Source organism: Camelina sativa, chromosome 19, assembly GCF_000633955.1.
Source record: "Camelina sativa cultivar DH55 chromosome 19, Cs, whole genome shotgun sequence".
Classification (NCBI taxonomy): domain Eukaryota; kingdom Viridiplantae; phylum Streptophyta; class Magnoliopsida; order Brassicales; family Brassicaceae; genus Camelina; species Camelina sativa.
The window spans coordinates 3570496-3589881 of NC_025703.1; the positions used below are offsets into that span (position 1 = coordinate 3570496).

Below are 19386 nucleotides of genomic sequence, written 5' to 3' on the forward strand. Positions count from 1 at the left end.
AGAAAACGAGAACCACTTGCAAAACTTGACCAATAAGTTTCGTGTTGTTTTGGCCATTCTTGGTAAATCGCACCCTTCATAAGAAAAATAAAATAAGCAATCTATGGTCAAAAGTGTTGTTACATTCCAGTAGATTAGAGCTGAAGAAAGCCCCCATCTACTTGATCTCAATCCAAACATATATTTAGGTTAACAGTACAAGACACTCTCTTTTCCATTCAACCTACCATCCAACAAGTTTCTATAGACACAAGTTAAACCAGAATATGAAGTATATATCTTACAACATGGAATGAAAGAGAGAGTGTGTGTGTTCACAAGGAATCATCATCTAACAGCCTCAGGTGCAGAATTGCAGTAGGGCGTGTGCAAGCACACGAGTCTCGTGAAAGTCAGACACACAACAGCACACGCTAGTCCCAGCACCATCCCCACACTGCCTTTCCTTCTCTCTAACCTCACCGCTCTCTTAATCACCTGCCAGAAGCTGGGCAGTAATCCACCGCATGCCACCACCATTACGTGGTCCAGTCCACTGTAATCTATCCCGGCTAATATGGATCCTATGGCTGATATGGGTCCAACAAATCCTATCAAAGCAGCTGCTGCAAGAGCTGCGTGCCAACTGTCAGTAGCCCCAAAGACACAGCTTGCAACCGCTGTCCCTCTAGGAAGCCCATGTAAGGAAACCGGGAGTACCATGTGTCTGCCAAGTCCATAAGCATTTGGAGCAGCTACCCCAAGAGCAAGCCCCTCGGCTAGAGCATGGAACCCAACCGCTCCACATGCTAATAATGATTGAAGTGTTATCACACTGGTTGGAAAATTGGTTACAGGGTTTATTAAACTGCCTGCCCCAGACTTTTTCCGACAAGTTACATTCAGGATGGACGAGCTAGTAAAATGGCTCAGTCCGGCTCCAACCGCAAGTAGACTAAGCAGAGGGATGAATCCCATTTTTGCGGATACCAGTAGTTGAAGCGGACGCCAAAGACCAAGGACAAAAGCAATGCCTGAGGCTACTCCCATGAGAAGGGCGTGCTGGAGACGGAAGGTGACTGCCGATGCAACCAAAAATACGCCCCCAAGCAATGGACCCAGACCAAAGAGGAGTGAAACGAAGAAGCCAGAAGCATCCTCTGAGCTGCAGATTGAAGAAAATGAAGCGTAAGTTGAATTTTAAGAACCAATATATTGGAACAGCATATAACTTTTACTAGAAGTCCGTGGTTTTTACTTGTAATCATGTGTGAAACTCTCGAAAAGAGTGCTAAGAGCTTCCATTGATGCTACTGATATTGTGGCTGCAGATGCCACTTGCGACGGAGACGCTTCCTGTTGTGGTAACAATGAATAGAATTTAATTCAGTATACTAAGTGAAATCCGCATATCTCTCAAATACGAACATCAACATTGATTTCATAAATCATGACATGAAATTCACCTTAAATGCATCAGGAAGCACTTCAGCAATAACCATCCATATCATGCATCCGGCAGCAAATCCAGTGCAAAAAGGCAAAAACTTGCTAAACGCATCAGCGCATAAAAAAGCTGGCACAGCTACGATAGGCTGGTAAAGAATACAAAAATGAATCAGTAACATATTATGCAAATAAAGACATCAAATCACAGAACATCATATGATTACCTGAGGTAAGGATGTTATTATACTCCAGAGCATGGCATTTTGTGGAGAAACACCCCTTGATGCCAGCACCATGCTAACAGCNGGAGCAGCTACCCCAAGAGCAAGCCCCTCGGCTAGAGCATGGAACCCAACCGCTCCACATGCTAATAATGATTGAAGTGTTATCACACTGGTTGGAAAATTGGTTACAGGGTTTATTAAACTGCCTGCCCCAGACTTTTTCCGACAAGTTACATTCAGGATGGACGAGCTAGTAAAATGGCTCAGTCCGGCTCCAACCGCAAGTAGACTAAGCAGAGGAATGAATCCCATTTTTGCGGATACCAGTAGTTGAAGCGGACGCCAAAGACCAAGGACAAAAGCAATGCCTGAGGCTACTCCCATGAGAAGGGCGTGCTGGAGACGGAAGGTGACTGCCGATGCAACCAAAAATACGCCCCCAAGCAATGGACCCAGACCAAAGAGGAGTGAAACGAAGAAGCCAGAAGCATCCTCTGAGCTGCAGATTGAAGAAAATGAAGCGTAAGTTGAATTTTAAGAACCAATATATTGGAACAGCATATAACTTTTACTAGAAGTCCGTGGTTTTTACTTGTAATCATGTGTGAAACTCTCGAAAAGAGTGCTAAGAGCTTCCATTGATGCTACTGATATTGTGGCTGCAGATGCCACTTGCGACGGAGACGCTTCCTGTTGTGGTAACAATGAATAGAATTTAATTCAGTATACTAAGTGAAATCCGCATATCTCTCAAATACGAACATCAACATTGATTTCATAAATCATGACATGAAATTCACCTTAAATGCATCAGGAAGCACTTCAGCAATAACCATCCATATCATGCATCCGGCAGCAAATCCAGTGCAAAAAGGCAAAAACTTGCTAAACGCATCAGCGCATAAAAAAGCTGGCACAGCTACGATAGGCTGGTAAAGAATACAAAAATGAATCAGTAACATGTTATGCAAATAAAGACATCAAATCACAGAACATCATATGATTACCTGAGGTAAGGATGTTATTATACTCCAGAGCATGGCATTTTGTGGAGAAACACCCCTTGATGCCAGCACCATGCTAACAGCTAACCCTTCTGGAATGTTATGAACAGCTATGGCCAAAGTGACCAGAAGCCCTTGACTAAAACCCTTTGAACCAGCGAACGATACACCAACCCCTGATCCTTCCCCGAAAGAATGAAGTGTCATAATTCCTATGACGAGAACAACTTTAGTTGCATCTGCACCTTTAATATCCAGCATGCTAACTTCACCATATTGTTCAAGAATCTGTCCAAAATACAGAGTCTTAATGAGTGAGTTTTCAATTCTGAGATTTCATGCAACTTGGCAGGCAGCTTATGTAAGAGGAAGCAAGAGAAAAGACAAGTTTTTCTAGGCATGTGAGTCTAAACATTATGAGATTCTACAACTCTGCAGTTGATAAGAGTATACAACAGAAAAGTAGGTTTCTGTCAACTGTCAACACATGAGATTATGAATTCAAAATACTGAATAGTAACTAGATGACTGACAGCCAAACACTCAATTGCTTACCTTCTTACAGAGCCAGATAAACAAAGCACCGGCTAGAATCCCAATAACAACCCAGTTACCAGAGCCATGCTCCTGCCCTTCCTTTACAAGATCAAAGCTAGCTGCCAACATCACACCAGCCGCCATGCCATTGCAAATTCCAGCCCATTGAGGATCAAGTTCAACAAAGAAGAAAGGCACTGCACCTAACCCAGTGGCAGCAGCCATTGCCAAGGTGAACAAGGCAACAGTGGAGACAGAAACTTTGTTGTGACTGCCTCTCTTGTCACCCATTCCAATGTCATGTAAGGTTTTCTCTACACCGCTTCCGTCAATAACATTCCGTCCCATGTTTTCATGGGGAGAAGCTCTAACTTTATTTGAAATCTCCCATTGAGAATCTGCGCCGGTGTTCCCAACGATTACAACGAAAAATAAAAATAGAAGCGGCAGAAGTAGTCGTTTGCAGCCTGAATGCATCATTTTTGATGCTGAAAGATCTTCTTCAAGCAAGTTTTCTCCTTACAAGAGATTTGAGAAAACGCTCGATAAATTAAAGGGAATACCAAATAAACTCCAAAGGCTCTGTAGGAATCAAAACTGCATCAATAGGATGTAACTGTTCCCTGTTGAATAAATCATAAGAAATAAATATTCAACTTAGCAAACTGTAAAGAATAAAACTTTCAATAAGCATAATAATACCCTTGTTAGCATTACCCGTTTTAATAGATCACAACGCACCTAATTAACTATCTTCCCTACGCATCTAACTACAATATGAACGCATTAGATAATTTGCTTTAAGACAAAGGATATAATATCATCATCCAAACCTAAACCTAAAGTCTCTTAAGGAAACCCAGAACTACAAAGCAACATTATTTGCAAAACATCATCACACGTATTTGGTTCAGAATCCTTCCTTTTTTTGGTATAATATCGTTCCCCCATTCTCCTTTCAATGGACAAAATCGTTTTTTTTTTTTCAAAAAAAAACTCTGATTTCTAGCAATTCAAATTACCCAGTTACAATTCGCGAGCCAAATTTCAGAAATTTACGGTTCGATCTACACGATTATATCCATAATTCTAATAGGAACCCCCAGATCAATGCCAACGAGATCGCAGAACTTACCAGCACAGGACAAAATTGGAGCACGAAAAATGTTGGATCGGACGTACATGAGCAAAAAAAATTACAAGAGATGAATAAGGATTATGAGGAGATTTGATGAAAAAGGAAGAAATTATTTGAAAAAAAAAGAAGAACCCTACTTCGACGACCAAATCCTTTCTCGGTTTGGAGGAGACTTTGGGATAAATCATGCAACCCAAAAAAAAATTCACAGGAATATCCTCTCTAATTTTAATTTTTTTTTTTCTTAAAGTAAATATATTAAGGAATTTGTGAATAAAACCCTCAAGTTTGCAAATATCCCATAAATAGTCATATTTAGGTAATAAAATTAAATTAACGTCCACAATGTTAGGTTCCGAGTCTTCTTCTTATACATATGGCAGTGGACATATTATATTGTTTATCATGTGAATTTATTCGTGAGTTCACGTTTGTTTCTGCATTATTTTTTCTACAACCAATTTGGTTTTCTTTTAGATTTTGGTACGAGCTCGACAACTAATAAGTCAAGCAAAACTTCTAATAGCTTGACAGATTCAGACACCTATTCTATGCTATTATATTCAATCACTTGCAAGTTGCAAATGATCGATCACCAACACGATTAGTTATAAAAGATCGCATTTTTTTCGCGATTGCAAAATATAGTTTCGGTTATTTGATAAACCAAAGAAAATTGATATGAAAGATATTTGTTTGTTTGTACCATAACAGTTAGCGAATTTATCTCATTACAATATTATCATTACATGGATGTAATCAACACTTCGTTACTCTAGCTCAACGAACATGTTGCGTGGATAATTATCGTATCTCAATTTGTTGATGCTATTATGAGTTTTAACATATTTTTGGTGACTGTTGTGAGTCAAAAGTCCGTTATGCTGAACTAAATAGACAACATCCTTATGACGTATCAACAAATGCTCATAATATGAAAACAACAAAGATTAAATAGAAGCTATAATGCGCCACCAATCCATGTCAAGTAGACAACTTGATCAACGAGTTACTGTACTCTTTTGTATAGTATTTTTAATTTTGTGGTACATAAAATTACACATCAACTTTGGCTAGTAAACATGTATATACATGAAAAGCATGAGATGTACAATAAGAACATACCAAAAGAATACACAGTGATGCATTAACTAATTGAGAACCTGAGATATCTTTTCCAAAAAGTATATCATTTAGCTCTGTCCTTTGCTATTTGTTTTCTCCACTCTGGTCGGTCTTGATAAGACCGCGACTCCAATTCTCTCAATTCCTCTGTATCTAAAAATGAGGTATAAGTCTTGCTTGACCAAGTTTGGACAAACTTCCACCAAAACTTGCGAGTTTTGTTTCAGGGAACTATAGTGTTTTTACATTATTTATGGTTTAATAGCGTATTATTTTTCTAAACCGGTGTGATATAATGGGAATGCAATAAAGGGCATGTTTACGTTGATACAACAATAGTGGAGTCTTTATAGAGTTCCGTGCCCACACCCTCTTTGCTTTTCCTTCTCACGTGCTCTGAATCATATGTTACCCTTAAATGAGTTAATTTGGATTTCGAATACGTAATTGAAGATGCACAAGGACTAGCATGTGAAACGGGACGGCCCGATCAGGCTGAGCACTGAGTCCAAAAAGTCCGACCAATACGTAGCATAAATTTGGTTCAATTTGGTTCAGTACAAAAATAATTCAATAATTCCAAAAAGTTAGACCGAGTCCGTCCATGATAGTTTTAACCGGGAATTAACCCGATCTAGAAAAGTTTTGTAACACTATACCCGTTATGCTTTTTAAGTAAAGCTTCTCCTCTTGAGCACCCGACAATCTTTATTCCTCCGTAACTTTCTTTAACATCTCAAGAATGCTGCAGCGTCTCTGTCTTCACACAAAACAGAAGCAGAGAGTGAGATAAAGAGATTCACGATGGGCACTATTTCAGACAGCCCTTCTTATACTCCTTGTAACAGTCGCTCCTCTGTTCCTACCACCTTCTCCACTCGGTCTGTCTTCCCTTTCCAGTTTTGTAATCTCTGTTTAGTTTAAGTATATTCACTTGCTTGCTGATGTTATGAACGTATTGATTTTATGACAAATGCAGCATATTCTCTGATGTTGCGGGTGACATCACTGTTGTTGTGGATGGGGAATCATTTCTACTCCACAAGGTTAGTGCTGTTCGACGAAATTACTTTCCTTTACAGTTTTTTAACAAAAGGCATCAGAAACAAAAACAATAAAATATTATTGCAGTTTCCGTTAGTAGCTCGGAGTGGAAAGATGAGGAAGATGGTGAGAGATCTCAAAGACTCTTCTTCCATCGTTGAGCTCAGAGATTTCCCTGGTGGACCTTCGACGTTTGAACTAGCCATGAAGTTCTGTTACGGTATTGCCTTCGACATCACTGCCTTCAACGTGGTGGCTCTCCGTTGCGCTGCTGGTTACCTCGAGATGACTGAGGATTATAAAGAAGAGAACCTGATCTTTCTAGCCGAGAATTACCTCGACCAAATCTTTTTCCGTAGTCTCCACGAATCTGTCCAAGTACTCTGTTCTTGTCAGATGCAAGAGATGGCTGAAACGTTTGAAATCCCTGACCGGTGCATGGAGGCCATCGCAATGAACGCTTATAGAAAACAGTTAGTATCAGGTTTGTCAGAGGAGCTCAAGGGAAGAGATTGTCTCGAGCTGTGGACCGAAGAACTCTCTGCTCTCGGGATTGATTACTACTCCCGAGTAGTATCAGCAATGGCGAGATTAGGCGTGCGGTCAGAGAGTATCGTCTCTTCTCTGGTGCATTACGCTAAAGCATCAATAAAAGGTATCATCAACCGAAACTGCCAAGAGCAGAGAAAAATCGTTGAAGCCGTGGTTACACTTTTGCCGAATGAACAAAAAGGATCTTATTCTTTTTCAATTATTCCTCTCAGTTTCCTCTTCGGAATGCTAAAGGTCGGAACTATAATAGATATAGAGATCTCTTGCAGGCTAGAGCTCGAACATAGAATCGGGCATCAGCTAGAGACCGCGTCTCTCGATGACCTTCTTATACCATCTGTAGAAAACGACGATTCACTTTATGATGTGGATACTGTCCATAGGATACTCACATACTTTCTTGAGAGGATTGAGGAAGAAGATGAGGAATGTGGTTACGACTCTGATTCAACGGGACAGCACAGTTCGTTGCTAAAAGTGGGACGGCTCATGGATGCTTACTTGGCTGAGATCGCACCTGATCCATATCTGAATCTACACAAGTTCACGGCCATTATAGAGACATTACCCGAACACGCACGTATCATAGACGACGGGATCTACAGAGCCATCGATATGTATCTCAAGGTAAGCAAAAAAAAAAAACAAAACCACTTCTCTGTTATAGAAAACATCTCAAACTAATAATAATCAAAATATGGAAATTAGGCTCATCCGTTATTGACAGAAGTAGAAAGCAAGAAGCTATGCAAATTCATTGACTGCAACAAACTCTCAGAAGAAGCAAGCAACCACGTGGCACAAAACGATCGGCTTCCTGTACAAATGGTGGTTCGAGTGCTTTACTCGGAACAGCTGAGACTAAAGAAAGCTCTGTCGGGAGAATCAGAAGAAGGGTCGTCGTGGGTTCTGTCTTCAAGGGTACAAAGCCGCGCGGTTTCGCCAAGAGACACGTATGCATCGCTGAGGAGAGAGAACAGAGATCTGAAGCTGGAGATATCGAGGATGAGAGTGAGAGTTAGTGAGTTAGAGAAAGAACACAATTTGATGAAACACGAGATGATAGAGAAATCTGGTAATAATAATGGTGGAACGTTCTTGACGTCGCTGTCCAAAGGGATTGGGAGGATTGCGATATTCGGTAGAGAAAACCGGCGAATGAATAACCGGAAATCGAGGTCGGTATCGGAAAGAAACCCAATTAGAAGGAGGGGGTAGTTAAAACGTAACCGTTGAAGGGACCGCTATCTAGTAATCTATATTACAGAGACAAGTCATGTATAGCGGGGAGTAAAATGGGCCGGAAGGAGTGTGAAGTAGGCCCATTAAAGTACAAAGGAGGTATCGTTTTCAGCCTATAAAAAACAAGGAAAACATGGGAAGGAAAACATGGGAAGTAAATGGGGGTCGAGCCCCGAGCAGTCTTTGTCCATAATTCCGATAAATAAATAATAAAAGTATGTTGTTACGGTTTGCCAAAGTGATAAGGTAAGCAATCTACTAGTACTATGGTTGTCTGCTAACGGTTACTAACACTCAACAATACGGTAAATTTGGGGGGTTTTTGTTGGGTAGGTTTCCGGAAATAGTACGTCACCTGTAATAACAAAATGATTTTGGTTAAAATATCAACTTCTAATAAAAAAATTACAAATATAGAAAGAGAAGAGCACGTGGGGTCTAACTCATACACATTCATAAAAAACAAGTTATTATATAACCAAGAAATAAGGAAACTACCTTCACATCTCCGCCTCATAAATATTTTATAAAAAGAAATATAAAAAAGGGAGTATGATTGATGGGGGAAAAAGAAGAAGATGAACATGCATCGTGATAACATTAGATGGTTACAACATCCCTCACCAACTTGGAAGTGACACAATTATACAATTTTTACTAGTAGATCTGAATCTCTCCCTCTCTCTCTCTTTCTTCCTTTCTTCTCTAATCTAATGGCGTAATTTGTAAGCAAACTCCTTCATATACAGCCTCGACTGCTTCCTTCGTCTTTTGCTTGCCTCTCTCTCTCTCTCCCCTCCGACGACAATGAATAGGAATCTAAGAGAATCTCTTGCCGGTGGGAGGAATATTCCGGCGATCTCTCAGTTTCGTAGAGGCAGCAATCACAACAACATATCTCAGAACGGTTTCGCGAGAGAATCCGATGAGAATCTGGATCTCTTCTCTAAGATCCGTCGCTCTTTCCCATTGGCTTCCTCTGACGAATTACCCGACGGTTCGTTCCAATTTTAACCCTCTCTTTTTTTTTTTTTTTTAGGGTGGGAATCGAGTTCGTTGTGCTCGCTTAGTAAAATTTCTAAATTTATAAACATATATATATATATATATATATAAATAAAATCTGGGGATCTTCGAATTTTGTTGCTACGAGACACAGTTGTCAGATTCAGAGACGAAAACGATGTTCACTCTTTTTACTCAATTTATGCTGTGGTCGCTACTACTACCCTAATTTTTTGTTTTGTTTGTTTTTTCAAACTGTCTTCGTCTTCTAGATTCGATCTCTTTGCTTTTCTCTCGGTTATAGTGATTTGTTGAGAGACAGTGCCATCTCTATAAAAGTACTTTTCTTTTGTCGGGACCAAATGAAGAATTTTGCTGGATCTCTTGTTCTACTACTTCATCACTTTTGATCTGTTTCTTAAATATATGACACTAATACACACGACTTTTATTGTCTACAGTTTCTGCAAAACTCGGGAGACTCTCGGTCGGATCCAAACCAGCTCCTAGAGGCAAAGGTGATGATCTCTTGTCTTCAGCTGAAGGTGGCAAAAATGATTATGATTGGTATGTTTCTGCTGCTTCTTTCTTTGGTCTCTTGACTCACTCTCTCTCTAGTCTCTCTCTTTGTGGTTCCAATCGAACAGTTGCCCACTCTGTTATTAGAAATAGCTGATCTTTTGGTTACCCTGCACTTTGGAGTGTCCAATTTTGTGTTAGGAAGGTTAAAATTATGTATAGGAACTGACTCCTTTTTCATCCCTTGACTCATTTATGTTATCTCTAGGCTTCTTACTCCTCCTGGAACACCTCTTGGAAACGATTCTCATTCATCATTGGCAGCTCCAAAGCTTACATCTTCGGCTAGAGCCAGTTCTGCATCAAAGGCTTCAAGGGTACAAACTTTCTTCATTGTGTTTTCCTTTTTCTCCGCTCTGGTTCTTGATGACACAATCAAGAACTTCTGAAACTTTGCCTTCTTTGTTTTGTCTCCATAACTTCCTAATTCATAAACGAATGCTGTTATTTTCCTTGTTCAGCTTTCAGTATCGCAGTCAGAGACCAGTTACCATTCCTCACGTCCTGCTAGAAGCAGCTCCGTGACTCGCCCATCCATTTCCACCTCGCAATACAGCTCATTTACTTCAGGCCGTTCACCATCTTCCATCTTGAACACTAGTTCTGCTTCAGTCTCATCCTACATCAGACCTTCATCCCCGAGTTCCCGTTCTTCATCTTCAGCTAGACCTTCCACTCCCACCCGTGCTTCTTCGACCTCACGGGCCTCAACTCCTTCGAGAATCCGTCCTGGGTCATCTAGTTCATCCATGGACAAGGCCAGACCGTCCCTGAGCTCAAGACCATCAACTCCAACTTCTAGACCACAGCTCTCAGCAAACTCCCCAAATATAATTGCTTCTAGACCAAATTCTCGTCCTTCTACCCCTACCCGTCGCAGCCCATCCACCTCTGTGTCTGCAACGTCAGGATCCAATATTTCAAGTGGACGTGCTGCATCAAATGGTCGTAGTGCACCTTCATTGTCTAGGCCAAGCTCTCCTGGACCTAGAGTTAGAACTACCCCGCAACAGCCAATTGTGCTACCAGACTTTACTCTTGATACCCCACCTAACCTCAGAACAACTCTCCCAGACAGACCAATATCAGCTGGCAGGTCCAGGCCAGTCACTGGTGGCAGCACGGCAAAGGCAAGTCCAGAACCCAAAGGTCCAATCACAAGAAGGAATTCATCTCCTATTGTGGCGAGAGGAAGACTCGCAGAGACCCAAGGAAATGGCCGTTTTGGTGGTAATAGGCAGCATCTTACAGATGTACCAGAGCCCCGAAGGATTTCAAACGTTTCTGACATAACTTCACGGAGAACTGTGAAGACCTCGTCAACTGCTGTCACAGACAATAACAACGGACTTGGCAGGTCATTCTCAAAAAGTTCATTGGATATGGCCATTAGGCACATGGTACGTATCTATCTCTTCTCAGTAGGCGCAAGTAGGTTTGTACCATGCTTTAAATATCTCAACATGTTTGATGGTGTGTAGGACATAAGAAGCGGGAAGACCAATGGTTGCGCACTGTCAACGACAACGCTCTTCCCTCAGAGCATCAGACCAGCCTCGTCCAAGATCCAGCCAATCCGTTCAGGGAATAATCATTCGGATTCTATCAGCAGCAACGGCACAGAGAACGGGAATGATGCAAATGAGGGTAGAAGACTGATGGGGAAATTGAGTGACATGGACATGTATGAGAGCTCAAGGTATGATGCATTGTTGTTGAAAGAAGACGTAAAGAACACAAACTGGTTGCATAGCATTGATGACCGGTCGCCAGATCACGGACTCATGTTTGACAATGGAGGATTCGAGCTACTTCCAGAGCCCTTTGCCCCACTATAACACACACACAGAGCACAAGTAAACAACTTTTTTTTTTCTTTTCTAAAACCGCATCTCTCTTTTTTTTTTTTTTAATTTATCTTACACAGTTTGTTTGCTTGTCAATGGTGGAAAAAGACGGAGTATTGAGATATAAGTGTCTAGTGGTTCTTGGTTCTTTGGTTACTGATTCTTGATTATTGGTTTTCTTGAGTGAGGTTTGTAACTTAGTAGTTATATAATAATATTTGAAGAGATGGTAACGTAATAATGTGTGGTATGTAATGTCGAGAGTGTTGCCTCTTTGGTGGAATATAATTTATCATGTAAACAAGGATCTTGGACGAAACAATTAGAATGTGAAAGTCTGAAAGAGGAAAGAGGAAAAAGGAAAGAGAGAGAGAGGTTTCACGCGCCTAACGTGAATCGATGACAGAGCTGAGTTAATAATGGGTGACAGCGAAGTTCAACCAACAAAGAGCCAGTAGTAGTGTGTTTTGAAATAAAAATGAAAAAATGAAAAGAAAAAAATAATAATTCCAGAAATTGACTTTCATTTCAATTCATGGCATATTTGATTACAGTATTTAATAAGAAGATTTCAATTTTGTATTTTTGCTTGTATTTTAGTATAATGTTAACACCCCTTATAAAATACCCTCATTTATGTCACATACCAAACTTCTCCCCATCCAGGGGGTCAATTGTTAAGAAAGATACCCGAATTAAAAATAGTAAGCTCAATTTGCAACATAATAATCTGTTAAATATTCCCCTACTTTTGTTGCTTCCCTTACCCATCTTTTTTATATATTTCTAGAAATATTCTTATCGTCGCCATTATATAAAAGAGAATCAGAATTATCCATTTGAATTAATAATTAATAATATAAGTTGCATACTCTCACATTAGCAAAAAAATTTAAAAACTTGTCATTAAGAAGCCCCAATATATTCATTTAATTATCTGACAGACTCATTCAATACGAAATTCTCTAGTCGGTTTTAAGAGAAATTTAAAAGTAGGGAAGTTTAGTTTCAGTAAATAGCCTTTAATAAAAAGCATATACTAATTCGTTGAGAAAGAATAAAACAAAGCAAGAGAAGAGAAATTAACAAAAGGACAAAGCAAAATTTGGCTGAGTAAATTAAAAAAAAAAAATCTAAAAAATCGGAAGAGAGTCAAAGCCCAAAGGAGGAGGAGGCATTAAGCCAACCAAAGAGCAAATCGGAGGAACAACAGAGAGAGAGAGAAGAAGAAGAAGAGAGATTTGGAATCTGAAACCGAAACATCGAGATTTACGTTTCTCTCCGTTGGCGTCACGCCGAAGCTTCCATCGCTCTTCTTCCCCAAAAAACCCCTTAAACGTTTTTTTTTAGCTACATCTCTCTCTCTCTAAATCTCTACAATACACACACTCTCTCTCTCTCTTCTGACTGTTTTATCACTTTGTCACTGAATCTGCATCAATGGCGATTCCAGATTCCTTACTCTTTTCTGCTTTTCTAGCTTTTTGCTCAATCTTCTTCTTCACGAAATGCCGTTGTTAAAAAAAAAAAGTGATTTCCTTTGCATTTATTCCACTCTCTCTCTCTCACTCTCTTCTTCATCTTCCAATGCCCTTCACGATTCTCGTCTGAACCCACCTCAAAGGTCTCTCTTTCTCTCACTCTTTCGATCTTATTGTTTACTTCTTGTTTAGCTTAAGTTTTCTTCGTTTTCAATTTTAGTTTCTCTGTTTTGGTTTAGCTGAATAAAACCCTAGTTTTCTAATGTTGTAGATTTTACAGATCTGGGCTTACATACATTTCTCTTACTAATCGATTCTAAATTTAGTAACTTTCGTAATTTGGGGTTTTTTTAGAGATTTCATCATATAACCATGAGAATTCTTAACATTGTGCATAAAAAACCTTGCGAAAATTTCTGATTTTGATTGATAATTGAGTAAGTGCTGCATTGGATTTATCGTCATTCCCATTATGGTTCTTGAGACACAAGTCGTCCAATAGATTTTTGCCTTTTCACTTATGGACAAGTTCCTTTTTTTCACTTATGGAGAAGTTCCTTATTTGTCATTATTATTAAGTAAGCTTCCCATTATCCTGATACCTGTGAATCTGTGATGTGTCGGTCTCCCTCTTGCCTACTTAGTCCTATTTACTAGTTAACTTTTATGCTGTGGCTCTGAAACCCTAACATGATGTGTTTTGTGTTCTCTTGCAGTTGTTGAATAAGAAAGCTTTGATGTGAATGAGCCTGAGAGTATTATAACAAAAAGGACTGATTGATGATGAAGATTGTTGCGGCCTTCCTTTTCCTTTTGGTCTCTCCTTTTGTTTCCCGTTGTTTGTCTGCAGACATTGAGTCAGACAAGCAAGCACTTCTTGAGTTTGCGACTCTTGTTCCTCACAGTCGCAAACTCAACTGGAACTCCTCAATCCCAATCTGCGATTCTTGGACCGGCATCACCTGCTCCAAGAACAACGCCCGTGTAACCGCACTCCGTTTGCCTGGATCTGGACTTTATGGACCTTTACCAGAGAAAACGTTTGAGAAGCTTGATGCCCTCAGGATCATTAGCCTTAGATCCAACTATCTTCAAGGGAACATTCCATCTGTCATTCTTTCTCTTCCATTTATCCGATCACTCTACTTTCATGACAACAACTTCTCTGGTCCTATCCCACCCACTCTTTCCCATCGCCTTGTTAATCTTGATCTCTCTGCCAACTCGCTAACGGGAAACATTCCGGCCAGTTTACAAAACCTTACCCACCTCACTGATCTCCCCTTCAAAACAATTCTCTTAGTGGGCCAATTCCCAACCTACCTCCTCGCCTGAAATACTTGAACTTGAGCTTCAATAAACTTAACGGGTCAGTTCCATCTTCTGTCAAGTCCTTCCCAGCGTCATCGTTTCAAGGAAATAGTCTTTTATGTGGTGCTCCTCTTACTCCATGCCCAGAGAACACCACTGCACCTTCTCCTTCCCCGACTCCAACAACAATCGGCCCTGTTCCAAACGATACAAACAAAAAAGTTCTTTCCACTGGAGCTATTGTGGGCATTGCAGTTGGAGGTTCAATTTTGTTGTTTATCCTTCTTGCCATCATAACCCTGTGCTGTTCCAAGAAAAGAGATGGCGGGCAAGACAGCACTGCAGTGCCAAAAGCTAAACCCGGGAGGAGTGACAACAAGGCAGAGGAGTTTGGGAGTGGTGTGCAAGAGGCGGAGAAGAACAAGCTGGTCTTCTTTGAAGGAAGTTCATATAACTTTGATCTTGAGGACTTGCTAAGAGCCTCAGCTGAAGTTTTAGGGAAAGGAAGCTATGGGACAACGTATAAGGCCATCTTAGAGGAAGGAACCACGGTGGTGGTGAAGAGGCTGAAAGAAGTAGCAGCTGGGAAACGGGAGTTTGAGCAGCAGATGGAAGCCGTGGGAAGGATCAGTCCACACGAGAATGTAGCTCCTCTCCGTGCTTATTACTTCTCAAAAGATGAGAAATTACTCGTGTATGATTACTACCAAGGGGGCAACTTCTCCATGCTGCTTCATGGTAATATGAAGTTTCACATGTTATTCAAAAGATTATAAAGAAAGTGGCTTTGAAGTAACATTTTAGTTGAATGCTTTGCAGGAAGCAACGAGGGAGGACGAGCGGCGCTGGACTGGGAAACAAGGTTAAGGATCTGTCTGGGAGCTGCAAGAGGAATTTCTCACATCCATTCTGCAGCTGGTGCTAAACTCCTCCATGGAAACATCAAATCACCAAACGTCCTCTTAACCCAAGACCTCCATGTCTGTGTATCTGATTTCGGTATAGCACCACTGATGAGCCACCACACTTTGATCCCATCGAGAAGCTTAGGTTACAGAGCACCGGAGGCCATAGAAACCCGTAAACACACCCAGAAATCCGACGTATACAGCTTTGGTGTACTGTTGCTAGAAATGCTGACAGGGAAAGCAGCAGGGAAGACGACAGGGCATGAGGAAGTGGTGGATCTGCCAAAGTGGGTGCAGTCAGTGGTGAGAGAGGAGTGGACTGGAGAAGTGTTTGACGTAGAGCTCATCAAACAGCAACACAACGTGGAGGAAGAGATGGTGCAGATGTTGCAGATAGCAATGGCTTGTGTGTCAAAGCATCCAGATACTAGGCCTTCAATGGAGGAAGTGGTTAACATGATGGAGGAGATTCGACCTACAGGTTCTGGTCCTGGTTCTGGTAACAGAGCCTCCTCGCCTGAAATGATTAGAAGCTCTGATAGCCCGGTTTAGATTGGTTTTTTTTTTTTCTCAAATCATTATTTATTTTGCTTTTCCTTCTTCTTTTCTTTTCTTCTTCTTCTTCTATATAATAAACCGTTTCTAGTTCTATTATCATGTCTGACTGCATAATTTGTTCCAAACATTATCTGGAAAAGTAGTGTAATTGAAACCCTCACCATGAATGGTTTGTAGCTGTTAGTTTGGTTTTAATTTTAAGTGTGCGATTAGTTTCCGGTTTGGTTTTTTGGTTTATTTGGTTTTTATATTTTATTCAATTTTTCAATCACCCAAAAAAGGACTCTTGTGATTTGGATTTTGAACTTTATTTTAACTTACAAATAAAAAAGAGACTAAAAAAAACCAAAAACTAATCGCACACTTAAAATTAAAACCATTCATGGTGAGGGTTTCAATTACACTACTTTTGAATAGTGTATGTACTAAAATACTAATTAAGTTACAAAAACGTACTAAAATGCAAACTTACCCATAAATTTATTTAGGTCAGCGTGCTGACTCATGACTGACTTGTTTGGATTCTCTCTGACTATAATAAAGAGACAAAACTAGGAGTAGAAGAGAAGCTGTAATCCAATTCCACCATCCCTCTTTGGTAAAACCCCTAAATTTCCTTAGGATTAGCTTTCAGGTTTTTCTGATCACTTACTCTTTGCTGTTTGGTTCGGAATCTTCGTCTTACTACTCACTGATCTCTTGTGTACGCAGTTTTGGTTGTGTCTGACGCATGGCTTCGGCTTCGAAGCGGATTTTGAAGGAGCTCAAAGATCTGCACAAGGATCCTCCTTCACATTGCAGCGCAGGTGAAATCTCTCACTTCTCTAAACCATTAATTTCGCACTGGAGACTGAACTATATTCGTTAATATTTCACCAGTTTGATGTTAGGTTTATATAATAAAACTTTTATTCACCGAATCGATATTATGCCTCTGAGAGTTCTTTTTGGTAAAAGCTTTCATTTCATGTCCCCAGAGCTCAGTTTATGTCAAGTATGTCTCGTCTTCTATGTACCTCTTGCTAATATGTTCTCTACTGATCTAACTTTGCTGTCACATTGTATTTTAGGTCCAGTGGCTGAGGACATGTTTCATTGGCAAGCAACTATCATGGGGATCCCCTGGAAGCCCTTATGCCTGAGGAGTATTTTTTGTTTCCATTCATTTTCCTCCTAATTATCCTTACGACCCCACCAAAGGTGTTTGTTCTGTTCTGTTGCAGAGTGAGACATTCTTAAGATCATTGGTTTTTGTTTTAAATCATAGATCTTATGCATGTATGATGTGTATACGATTTAGCAGGTGTTTTTTAAGACTATGGTGTATCACCCAAACATCGATAGGAATGGAAGCATATGCGTTGATAACCTGAAAGAACAATGGACTCCCGCTACTATTACCATATCCAAGGTTTTTGTTTTGTATCCCTACCCTACTACCATTTAAACACACTTATGTTCGTATTTTGAACGCGAGTGGTTGATGCTATGGAAATCAGGTTTTGTTGTATTTTTGCTCGCTGCGGACTGACCCAAACCCTGATGATTCTCTTGTGCCGGAGATTGCTAATATATACAAGACAGATAGATCCAAGTATGAGTCGACTGCGATAAGACAAATGTGGTCTGGTTTCGATCGAGACAAGCAGTGGAACTCTGTTATTGCGCATGGAAATATATATAAAACTTATTTAAAAAGACACTGCAAACGGTATCATGTGATTGTCATCGAAAAACTTAGCTGTACCTACTCTTCTTCTGTTCTGATCACTATTAGCTATTATTTATTTCGATGGGTCTACTTTTTTACTCTCTTGTTTCCTTCCTCACTTGGTTGCAACCACCCCAAACGACATGTTTGGGTTGTCTGGTCCACTCATGACAGAAGACGTATGCATCACATAATGTCAGCAATTACAGTCACATTTGAAGATTTCTTGATTGAATCTTGAGGAGGATGAGCTTCATCTTTCCCCATTAATGCTGAGAAGAATGATCAATAGACTCTGAAATGTGGATGATGATGATGAGCAATTCCTCGTCTTTAGGTTCTCAAGGAAAACAACCCGGATTGATCATCTCATCTCATCTCATCCTACTAATCTTGAAGAGGTGTAATTTAGCTCAATTGATTTCTAGGTAATGTTAATTTTAACAGCTTTAATTTATGGTTTTCAACTTCTTCATAAATAATTTTGTAGCTATTTTCTATTTTAACTGATTTTAAATGGTTTTTTATTTTTTATTTTAGCTAATGTTTTTGTTTTATGTAAGTATTTTTGTCCAAAAATATAAGTAAGATTTCCAAGTCATTCTTTAAAAAAAAGAAAAAGATTTCCAAATCATATTTAGGACATTTTGCTAAACTTTTATTTAACTTTTCAGAAAGTAGAAGTTATGAAGTTTTATGATGAGTTGATCACTTTAGAAAATAGACATATTTGGCACGAGAATTAGAAGCTTCCAGACTGACTCTTAGATTCTCTGGCTAATATAAATAAACACAAGGAGACCCTCTCCCTTTATCTCTTACGCTCGCTCGCTGCATTCCGTATTTTTTAGATTCTCTTCTCTCGTCAGTGGCCGTCAAAGAAGCTTCGGTTGTGGTACTCATCTCTCGAACCCTAACTGATTATCTCTCGAACCTTGCTCTCTCTGTTTTCTGGTTTCCAATTCTTGTAACTTGTTAGTTAGTTAGGGTTTCTGATCTCCTACGTTACCTGCGTCTGTGTTGTTTGTTTCGGAATCATGCTCTTCCTCTATGATCTTTTATGTGTTGTTAATTAGTTGAATTATTTTAATTTTTCTTCTCTTTCTCTCCATAATACTCATTGCGTTGCCTTGTCTTGTTGCAGTTTCCGCAAGTTTTACGTGTCTAAGAGCATGGCTTCAAATCGTATTGCGAGAGAGCTCAGGGATCTGCAAAGAGATCCTCCTTCAAACTGTAGCGCAGGTAATCTCCCTTTTCTTGGCTGATTTTTTTTTTAGCCGATTGATTCCTTTATGTTTTGTTTTGTTGTGCGAGTTGATGAAGAAATATTGTAACGTCGTCATTCTTTTATTATAGGTCCTGTGGGTGAAGACATGACCCATTGGCAAGCAACTATCATGGGACCCCATGACAGTCCGTATGCCGGAGGAGTATTTATGGTCACCATTCGCTTTCCTCCAGATTACCCTTTCAAGCCACCAAAGGTACTGTTGTGTGTTTTTCACCAATTAATCATCTCTTGTGACATGATTTTTTAATGATCATCAGGCTTATTAGAGATGTGTATACTATGTTGTAGGTTTCTTTCATGACTAAGGTGTACCACCCAAACATCAATAGCAATGGAAGCATTTGCCTTGATATCCTGAAAGAGCAATGGAGTCCCGCTCTTACCATATCCAAGGTTTGTGT

General features: G+C 40.0%; 4 protein-coding genes and 1 pseudogene across 8 annotated transcripts in view; 4 read left to right on the plus strand and 1 right to left on the minus strand.

Annotated features, from left to right (window-relative positions):
* Nucleotides 80-4540, minus strand: LOC104764553 (putative zinc transporter At3g08650). Of its 2 annotated transcripts, XM_010488104.1 has the most exons (7): nt 4329-4540; nt 3212-3816; nt 2729-2944; nt 1653-1721; nt 1446-1574; nt 1238-1335; nt 80-1144 (listed from the first exon to the last, which is right to left on the minus strand). In XM_010488104.1, the coding sequence occupies exons 2-7, from the start codon at nt 3671-3673 to the stop codon at nt 328-330; spliced, it is 1791 nt and encodes a 596-aa protein (XP_010486406.1). In that variant the 5' UTR covers nt 3674-3816; nt 4329-4540; the 3' UTR covers nt 80-327. The 2 variants fall into 2 exon arrangements, with proteins under 2 accessions (XP_010486406.1, XP_010486407.1); XM_010488105.2 differs by lacking the exons at nt 1238-1335; nt 1446-1574; nt 1653-1721; nt 4329-4540 and adding exons at nt 2245-2342; nt 2453-2581 and having other exon boundaries at nt 2660-2944; nt 3212-3710.
* Nucleotides 6019-8604, plus strand: LOC104764555 (putative BTB/POZ domain-containing protein At3g08660). Its single transcript, XM_010488106.2, has 4 exons — nt 6019-6337; nt 6436-6502; nt 6588-7679; nt 7761-8604. The coding sequence occupies exons 1-4, from the start codon at nt 6261-6263 to the stop codon at nt 8268-8270; spliced, it is 1746 nt and encodes a 581-aa protein (XP_010486408.1). The 5' UTR covers nt 6019-6260; the 3' UTR covers nt 8271-8604.
* LOC104764556 (translation initiation factor IF-2-like) lies at nt 8814-12026 on the plus strand. The gene is made up of 5 exons (XM_010488107.1): nt 8814-9291; nt 9761-9866; nt 10087-10195; nt 10340-11278; nt 11360-12026. The coding sequence occupies exons 1-5, from the start codon at nt 9102-9104 to the stop codon at nt 11714-11716; spliced, it is 1701 nt and encodes a 566-aa protein (XP_010486409.1). The 5' UTR covers nt 8814-9101; the 3' UTR covers nt 11717-12026.
* On the plus strand, nt 12810-16200 carry LOC104764557 (annotated as a pseudogene).
* The window catches only part of LOC104764558 (ubiquitin-conjugating enzyme E2 11-like), a 3794-nt gene continuing 689 nt past the window's right edge, over nt 16282-19386 (plus strand). Inside the window, exons 1-9 of one of the 4 annotated variants that reach the window (XM_010488108.2) lie at nt 16282-16617; nt 16695-16789; nt 17054-17183; nt 17287-17394; nt 17483-18122; nt 18369-18589; nt 18839-18936; nt 19051-19178; nt 19274-19378. In XM_010488108.2, coding sequence (XP_010486410.1) covers nt 18867-18936; nt 19051-19178; nt 19274-19378 — 303 coding nt within the window. In that variant the 5' untranslated portion in view covers nt 16282-16617; nt 16695-16789; nt 17054-17183; ... (2 more) ...; nt 18369-18589; nt 18839-18866. Of the gene's footprint in view, nt 16618-16694; nt 16790-17053; nt 17184-17286; nt 17395-17482; nt 18123-18254; nt 18590-18838; nt 18937-19050; nt 19179-19273; nt 19379-19386 lie in introns of those variants that run through there. The other 3 variants (XM_010488110.2, XR_002036758.1, XM_019241337.1) reach the window with 3 other exon arrangements.

Excerpts from the sequence above, each read along its gene's own strand:
- LOC104764553 (XM_010488104.1), bottom strand. The coding sequence starts at position 3,673 with ATGATGCATTCAGGCTGCAAACGACTACTTCTGCCGCTTCTATTTTTA. Across the intron at positions 2,945-3,211 it reads TTATCTGGCTCTGTAAGAAG|ATTCTTGAACAATATGGTGA; the intron begins GTAAGCAATTGA and ends TATTTTGGACAG. Across the intron at positions 1,722-2,728 it reads AAGGGTTAGCTGTTAGCATG|GTGCTGGCATCAAGGGGTGT; the intron begins GTGCTGGCATCA and ends GCTGTTAGCATG.
- LOC104764555 (XM_010488106.2), top strand. The coding sequence starts at position 6,261 with ATGGGCACTATTTCAGACAGCCCTTCTTATACTCCTTGTAACAGTCGC. Across the intron at positions 6,338-6,435 it reads CCTACCACCTTCTCCACTCG|CATATTCTCTGATGTTGCGG; the intron begins GTCTGTCTTCCC and ends TGACAAATGCAG. Across the intron at positions 7,680-7,760 it reads CCATCGATATGTATCTCAAG|GCTCATCCGTTATTGACAGA; the intron begins GTAAGCAAAAAA and ends TATGGAAATTAG.
- LOC104764556 (XM_010488107.1), top strand. The coding sequence starts at position 9,102 with ATGAATAGGAATCTAAGAGAATCTCTTGCCGGTGGGAGGAATATTCCG. Across the intron at positions 9,292-9,760 it reads CTCTGACGAATTACCCGACG|TTTCTGCAAAACTCGGGAGA; the intron begins GTTCGTTCCAAT and ends TATTGTCTACAG. Across the intron at positions 9,867-10,086 it reads GGCAAAAATGATTATGATTG|GCTTCTTACTCCTCCTGGAA; the intron begins GTATGTTTCTGC and ends TGTTATCTCTAG.